At 33.3% G+C, this 9,258-nt stretch overlaps 1 protein-coding gene across 1 annotated transcript; it reads left to right on the forward strand.

The window, feature by feature from the left end:
* Positions 1 to 8,322: 8,322 nt before the first annotated feature.
* Positions 8,323 to 9,258, forward strand: LOC123780165 (olfactory receptor 2T27-like). The gene has a single exon (XM_045778951.2). It carries the CDS (start codon positions 8,323 to 8,325, stop codon positions 9,256 to 9,258), a length of 936 nt encoding a protein of 311 aa, XP_045634907.2.

Consider the following 9,258-nt stretch of genomic DNA (forward strand, 5'->3'; position numbering starts at 1 on the left):
GACTATACAATGGGGGAAAAGACTGTCTCTTTGATAAGTAGTATTGGGAAAACTTGACAGTTACATGCAAAAGAGTAAAACTGGACTACTTTCTTACACTATACAGAAAAAAATAGACCCAGAATAAGTTAAAAATCTGAATATATGATCTGAAATCATAACATCCCTTAAAAAAACATAGACAGGAATATCCTAGAGATTTCCTTAACATTTTTCTAGATATGTCTTCCTACTCAATGGAAACAAAAGCAAAAATAAACTATTGGGACTATGTCAAATAAGACTTACACACCAAAGAAAATCAACAAAATCAAAAGACTGAAGTGAATAAATAAGATTAAGAGCACACTTATCTTAATGAGCACTGAAAAATGTATAGAGTTGTTGAATTATTATGTTGTACACTTGAAACTAATATAACATTGCACATTAATTTTACTTGAATAAAACAAAACAAAACAACAACAGCAACAACAACAAAACAGTAAAAAAAAAAAAAATCCCCCAAACCAAAGGCAACCTAGTGAATGGGAGAAGATATATGAAAAAGATATATTTAGTAAAGGGTATATATATATATATATATATATATATATATATATATATAATCAGTTAGCCACTGTATAATGCATCATTAGTTTTGATGCAGTGTTCAATGATTCATTAGTTATGTATGACACCCAGTGTTCATCAGAAAATGTGCCCTTAAAAAATTCAACACCCCCTCAAAAAAAAATCTCATTAAAAGTGAGCAGGGGACCTGAAAATATTTTTCCAAAGAGGACATACAAATGGCCAACAGACGGTGGAAAAAATGTTTAACATTACTAATCGCCAGGGAAATGCAAATCAAAACTGCAATGAGATAGCATCTTACACATGCCAGAATGAATGATATAACAAAAAGAAGAAATAAACAGTGTTGGTGAGGTTGTAGAGAACAGGGAGCTCTCATGCACTGTTGGTGAGAATATAAATTGGTGCAGCCACTGTGGAAAACAGTATTGAGATTCCTCAGAAACTTTAAAATAGAAATCCAGTAATTCCACTAATGGGTATCCACTAATTTGAAAAGATACATAAACTCTCATGTTTATTGAAGCATTACTTAGAATGGTGAAGGTGTGGAAGAAAGCCAAGTGTTCATTGACAGATGAATACATAGAAAATTAATATATGGAGGGTTGGATGGATGGATAGACAGATAATAAATAAATGATAGATGATAGATGGATAGATAAATGATAGAAAGGTAGATGATAGATGGATAGATAGATTAGATAGTTAGATGATAGATAATGATAGATGATTGATAGATAGCTGATAGATAAATAGATGATAGATGATAGATAGATGATAGATAGATAGATAGGTAGATAGATAGATAGATGATAGATAGATAGATAGATGATAGATAGATAGATAGATGATAGATAGATGATAGATAATTACTCAGCCATAAATGAGAATGAGATCTTGCCATTTATAAGAACGTTAATGGACCTAGAGTTTATTATTCTAACTGAAGGAAGCCAGACACAGCAATCCCTATCAAAATAGCATCAAACATTTTTCATGGAGATGAAACAAATAATCATAAAATTTGTATGGAACTAGAAAAGATCCCAAATAGTCATATTTTGAAAATAGCCAATGTTGAAAAAGAAAACCAAAGCTGGTGGCATCACAATGCCGGTCTTCAGGCTCTATTACAAGGCTGTAATCATCAAGACAGTATGGTACTGGCTCAATAACAGACACATAGTTTAATGGAACAGAATAGAGAATCCAGAAATGGACCCTAAACTCTGTGTTCCACTAAACTTTGATAAAACAGGAAAGAATATCCAATGGAAAAATGTCAGTCTCCTTAACAAATGGTGTCAGGCAAATTGGACAGCCACAAGTGAAGAATGAAACTGGACCATTTCCTTACACCATACACAAAAATAAACTCAAAATGGATGAAAAACCTAAATGTGAGAGAGGAATCCATCAAAATCCTAGATGAGAACACAGGCAGTAACCTCTTCAACCTCAGCCACAGTGACATTTTCCTAGACACATCTCCAAAGGCAAGGGAATCAAAGGCAAAAAATGAGCTATTGGGACTTCATCAAGATAAAAAGCTTTTTTCACAGCAAAGGAAACAGTTGACAAAACCAAAAGACAACTGAGAGAATGGGAGAAGATATTTGCAAATGACATATCAGCTAAGGGACTAATATCCAAAATCTATAAATAATTTATCAAACTCAACATCCAAAAAACAAATAATCCAGTCAAGAAATGGGCAGAGGAACTGAAAAGACATTTCTCCAAAGAAGACATAAAAATGTCCAATAGACACATGAAAAAAAATTCTCAACATCATTAGGTATCAGGGAAATAAAAATCAAAACCTCAATGTGGTACCACCTCACAACAGTTGGAATTACTAAAATTAACAAGTCAGGAAATGACAGATGTTGGAAAGGATGCAGAGAAAGGGGAACCCTCCTGCTCATTTGGTAAGAATGGGAACTGGTACAACCACTGTGGAAAATAGTATGGGGGTTTCTCAAAAAGTTGAAAATAGAGCTACCCTATGACCCAGCAATTGCAGTACTGGGTATTTACCCCAAAGATAAAAATGTAGTGGTCCAAAGTGGCACCTGCACCCCAATGTTTATAGCAGCAATGTCCACAATAGCCAAACTCTGAAAGAAGCCCAGATGTCCATCGACGGTTGAATGGATAAAGAAGATGTGGTATCTATCTATCTATCTATCTATCTATCTATCTATCTATCTATCAATCATCTATCTATCCTATCTATTTATCATCTATCATCTAACATCTATCTATCATCTATCATCTATCTATCATCTATCTACCTATCATCTATCTATCTATCTATCTATCTATCTATCTATCTATCTATCATCTATGTATCTATCTATCATCTATCTATTATCTATCTATCTATCTATCTATCTATCTATCTATCTATCTATCATCTATCTACCTATCATCTATCATCTATCAGCTATCTATTCTACAACTCTATCTACAATGGAATATTACGTAGCCATCAAAAATTAAATCTTGCCTTTTGCAATGACAAGGATGGAACTAGAGGGTATTGTATTAAGTGAAATAAGTCAATCAGAGAAAGACAATTATCATATGATGTCACTGATACGTGGAATTTAAGAAACAAAACAGAGGATCATAGTGGAATAGAGGAAAAAATAAAACAAGACAAAACCAGAGAGGGAGACAAAGTGTAAGAGACTCTTAATCATAAGAAACAAACTGAGGCTTGCTGGAGGAGAGGGCATTGGGGGATGGAGTAACTGGGTGATGGACATTAAGGGGGGCACATGATGTAATGTGCACTGGGTATTATATGAGACTGGTGAATCACAAACCTGTACCCCTGAAACCAATAATACATTGTATATTTATTAATTGAATTTAAATAAAAATGTTTTTAAAAAATTTTAGTTCATAGTAAGCATTTCAATAAGTCAAAATTAAAATAAAAAAGAAATAAGCCAGACACAGTAAGACAAATACCATATTATTTCAAATGCCATATGTATAATCTAAAAAAATAATAATAATACAAATGAGAAAACAAAGAACAAAAACAGAAACATACTCATAAGTACAGAAAACACTTTGCCAGAGAGGAAGGAACAACAGGGATGAGTAAAATATTGAAATGGGATTAGGTGGTTTAAACTCCCAGCTGTAAAAATTTTAAATTAGTCACAGGGATTAAAAAGACCCATCCATGTTGTCACAAGTAGGAAGATATTATTCTTCTTTTTATGGCTGAGTAGAATATATATGTATACCAATACCACATCTCTTTATCCATTCATCCATCAACTAACACATTTTTTTCGTATCTTGGCTACTATAACTATGGTACAATGAACATGGGAGTGCGTGTATCTTATTAAATTAGTAATTTTTTATTATTATATTTTGTTTAATATACAGAAATAGAGTTGCTGGATCATATATTTCTATTTTGTTTAGAAAAACTGCCATATTGTTTTCCATAGTGGCCACACCAATTTGCATTCCCACTAACAGTGCATGTTAGCTATCTATGGGTCTTTAGAAAAAAATTTATCGATAAGGATCATGTTTAATCTATTGTTTGCTTTGGGGACTATGGACATTTTAACAATATTAATTTTTCTAACCTATAAGCATAGAATATCTTTCCATTTATTTGCATATTTTTCAATTACTTTCATCAATGTCTTATAGTTTTCCATGTACAGATCTTTCATTTCCTTGGTTAAATTTCTATCTAGGTATTTTATTCTGTTTGATGCAATTGTAAATGGGGTCAGTATCTTAATTTCTCGTTCAAATAGTTTGATGTTAGTCTATATAACACAATATATTTTTGTATGTTGACTTTGTACCCTGCAGCTTTAATGAGTATGTTTATTGGTTGAAGAGTGTCAGTTTTACTTCTCTTTTTAATTAAGATGAATTTTGTATCTTTTCTTGATGACTTTACTAGGACTTCCAATACTCGCCTTGTTCTTGATAGTAGAAGAAAAGAAGCAGGAGAGTGAAGAGCATGGACACACCTGCTGGCTTTAGTGAGGCAGTAGAAGAGAAGAGCACAGGGCTGGGTTCACTACTATTATCTGAAATCGAAGTTAATTAAAGTCTGGGGACTGTGTTCCCATAGGTCATTCACTACAAAGGTCTCCAAAACGATGATAACAAATTACTAAGCAACCTACCAAGTTAGATCTTAGCTGATATACCAACCAGTATTTAATATACATAGCTGGGCTCATTCCCAAAATGTATGCCTCTCCATCAGCACCAAGTCAATTGCATTTATTTTTCTATGCAGAGAAAGTCTAATTTTGCATAGTGAGAAGATACAATTGATCACAGAAAATCCAAGAGGCAGAGGTGTCTGAAGATAAGTATAATCTAAGGTAGATACTAAACAGGCAGAAAAAAAATCTTGAACTACAACTGGTAATGGAAATTTTGTAGAGAATTTGTATGCTTATTAAGTTTCACAAATGTCAGACTTTGGTGATTGTACTTGTAAAAGGAAAAATAACTGTAACAGTCTTAAATGAGTTTTTTGCAGGCTTCCCAGGGTTCAGGTATAGGAGAAAGCTATATGAAATTATATTTATGTTTGACTATCTGACTGAATGATATTGATTAAATGTGTTATAAATATTCTTGTATGACCAAACCTGTCATAATATGGAGCAGGTGTCATGCATGATGTTAAGGAAAACATTTGAGAATGAGAATTACCAAAAGTATAGACTCAAAGCTGATATTTTCAAAGATGTGCCTAAACTCAGTAACCAAGTTAATCTCTTGAATTTATCCTATTGCTTTTAGAAAAACTATCTGGTGACTGAGTTATGATATCATTTCAATTTTCCTTGTACATACCTACATAGACACAACCTCAAATCATGCTAACAATAATGGCATTCTGTTTTCCTAAAATGATACAAATAGTCATAATTTGGAAGACAACTCAAAAGGTCAGTAAAATTCTATAGTTAATGTAACATTGGACTCCTCATTTTGAATAGATAGATCTTCTATATTAACAAAATAATTGAAATATATCAAGTTGGCAATCAATAAATAGTTATTCCAATGGATTGATTTAATTGATACAACTGCTTTACTATTGTGGGAACAATTTAATAAATAATTCAATTTTTTTTATTAAATGACAGTAGATTTTTCTATTCCAAGAATTATTATCTGTAATCTGGTTGTACTATAATTCATGGTTTTTAATTCTTTTTTTAAGATTTTATTTATTTATTCGACAGAGATAGAGACAGCCAGCGAGAGAGGGAACACAAGCAGGGGGAGTGGGAGAGAAAGAAGCAGGCTCATAGCGGAAGAGCCTGATGTGGGGCTCGATCCCGTAATGCCGGGATCACGCCCTGAGCTGAAGGCAGACGCCTAACCGCTGTGCCACCCAGGCGCCCCTTTGGTTTTTAATTCTTAAAACACAACCAATAATTCTTGTGCTTCCCCCCCAGACAGATATTCGATGATACATATTTATAAAATGTTTATTAAAATATTAAGTAAAAATGAATTAAATGCATGTGGATTCTTCTTTACTCTAGTGTTTGACTCCAAAATCACTAAACATTACTTTCTTTACTCTATTACCTATATTTTTAATGTCTTTGCCATTAGCATTGTAAAAGTTATGAATTACATGGCTTGAAGAATTATATGGCTTCTATAATTGAAGATTGGAATACAGACCTAGAACAAATTGCAGAACAGAATTGCTTTAATGTTACTACTACTATTACTACTGCTACTACTACTACTAGATACATTTTGAGCACTTGGAATGTCTCATGCCTCACACACACCTAATAACAGAGGTCTTTTTATTACTCTTATTCTAAAAAAAACTAAGATATTTTTAGCAGACAAATGAATTCATCATAAAATACTAATAGATTAATTTCTCAGCTCAGGGGAGAGAGTGACAGACCAAGCCAAGCCAAGCCATGGAACACATGTGTATGATATAAATGTGCATATTTATATGTATGATAAATTTATATGTATGATATCATAAATATGTATATTTTTATCATACATATATATGTTCCATGAGGCTATTCAGGGATGAGAAAACTGAAAACTTTCAGTTTATACAGTTCACAATTGTTAAACAATAATAATTTGTGTAAGAATTCTAATTCTTCTCTCACTTATTTATGCAACATGAGTTTTGACAGAACACACAGACCATTTCCTCAGTCTTTCAATTTACATGAGTTGCTGTGCCCTAAGATAGACACAGCTGAAATTAAATGTTACATCATTCTCCACCCTTAGCTTAATCAGATGGATCTTTCTCTGTGTTGATATATCACCCTGTAAGAGCCTTAGCTTCAGCATTTATATTGCTCTCTTGTTATTTATTGGTATAAATGATTCTATATCTAAACTTGCATATGTGTGTGTATACATATATATATATATATATATATAAAATATATATTTGTGTTTATATATGTATATATGTATATACATATATAAAATTGAAATAATGGCCACTCAATAAATTTAGAATGAAAAATAAATAAATGGTGATGACTTTTCAAAACTATTTTATGTTCCTGAAATAAGTACAATTTTAGCAAGATTAGTGATTAGGCTCATTAGTGATAGAACATGATTAATAATTATCTTCTTATTTTTCATCAGAATGATGACTAAGAGAAAAACAAATGTATTCATAACACATATTTGTCACAAAATAGTCTGAATATACAGACCCAGAAAAGAACCATTAAATCAAGAGATGCCAATGTTTTATATTATGAAATTTTCTGCTCCAATAATAGAGAACAGGATTTCCAGGTGTTTTGATGTCTGTGTTTCATCAATACTATCTGCTAGGGAACACTGATGCATATGGAAACTTCCACATGTACAACATTTATCTTACTTAGATTGGGGTGGATACTCCACTTTTCAGTAAGGTGTCATGGAGGGGAAAAGTTTTGTTCTTACCATGAATGCAATTGCAGTGAAGGTATTTGTCATATAGTCAACTTGGAAATGTGTCCTGCTGAACTCTATGGGCACTGTTAACCTTATGGATAATACATATTTCTTAGACACATAGTCTTTTGAAGTTATTTCATTAACAGTACAGAATATTTATGGCTTCCAAGAAGGGACATAAGTCTGGCAATTTTCATTACTAATATCATTATGATTAGCCAAAACAAATTAATATGGTTTCTGTTTAATAGTTAATTAAATGATTGATTTGTAATTTTAAAGTGAAATTAAGTGAATTAATTTGATGTTCCTCTCTTTTTTCCCCAAAATTTAAAAGAGTTAATAACTAGGGTCCATAATGATTAAACAATATACACAATTTTAGGTTTATATTTGTAAAAAATAGATCCATAGTTTTTAGAAGATTCTCTGGTAGAAAAAGGAAGAAAGGAAGAAATGCAGAAAAGAAAAAGAAAGAAAGAAAGAAAGAAAGAAAGAAAGAAAGAAAGAAGAAATCCACTTAACAGAGATTAAAAAGCACTTATCATTTTTTCTAATATTACCTATTTAAGAAGTATTTAGGCAATTGCTCAGCAATAAATAGTGAACTATCTCTGATGAGATGATGGCAAACATTATGGGATTCTAATGTTGAGGAGAAAGATATAAAATTTTACACCCAACTATTGGTATAAGATCTGTACTGAATGTCATCAGTTCTAATCCATTTGATTTGTCCCCCAACACTGTTACATTTCTTTTAGAGGTATGGTGGGTGGAAACGAATCCTCAGTAACTGATTTCATCCTTGTGGGGCTCTTTCCTGAGTTTCAGCATTCTCCTGTCCTCAACTCCGTGATCATTTTTATCTACACCTTGGCCTTCCTGGGAAATATACTTCTGATTGTCTTGATTTGGGGAGACTCTCGGCTCCATACACCCATGTACATTTTGCTCAGTCAACTCTCTGTCATTGACTTGACATTAACTTCCACCATTGTCCCAAAGATGGCTTCTAATTTTTTCACAGGGAAAAGGACAATATCATGGATTGGCTGTGGAATGCAGAGTTTCTTCTTCCTGATGTTGGGAATGTCAGAGTGCCTCATCTTGACTCTCATGGCTTATGACCGCTATGTGGCTGTCTGCAACCCACTGCGTTATTCCATTATCATGAGCCCCAGGTTCTGTATGCACATGGTTTTGGGGTGTTGGATTGGAGGCTCTATAAGTTCATTTATCCATACAGTCTACCCTATGCATTTTCCTATCTGTGGGTCACGGGAGATCCACCACTTCTTCTGTGAGGTCCCAGTCCTCATTAAGCTCTCCTGTGAAGACACTTCAGTATATCAGTTAGTGGTGGTGGTGACAAGCATTGTGTTGCTTGTTGTACCTTTCAGTCTCATCACAGTTTCCTATACTCTCATCTTCCTCACTGTCTTCCGTATGAACTCTGTCAAAGGAAGGAAAAAAACCCTGGCCACTTGCTCTTCCCATCTAACTGTGGTGAGTCTCTTCTTTGGCCCAAACATATTTATCTATATGACTTTCACTTCCTCCCATAGTGCAGAGCAGGACCAAGCTCTTTATGTATTCAGCAATATCCTAACACCCATGTTGAATCCCCTCATTTACAGCCTGAGGAACAAGGAGGTGGTGGCAGCTCTCAGGAAGCTTATGGGGAAATGTGTGGTATCTTAG

Source organism: Ursus americanus, chromosome 5 (genome assembly GCF_024610735.1).
Source record: "Ursus americanus isolate L20-20 chromosome 5, mUrsAme1.1.p, whole genome shotgun sequence".
NCBI lineage: Eukaryota > Metazoa > Chordata > Mammalia > Carnivora > Ursidae > Ursus > Ursus americanus.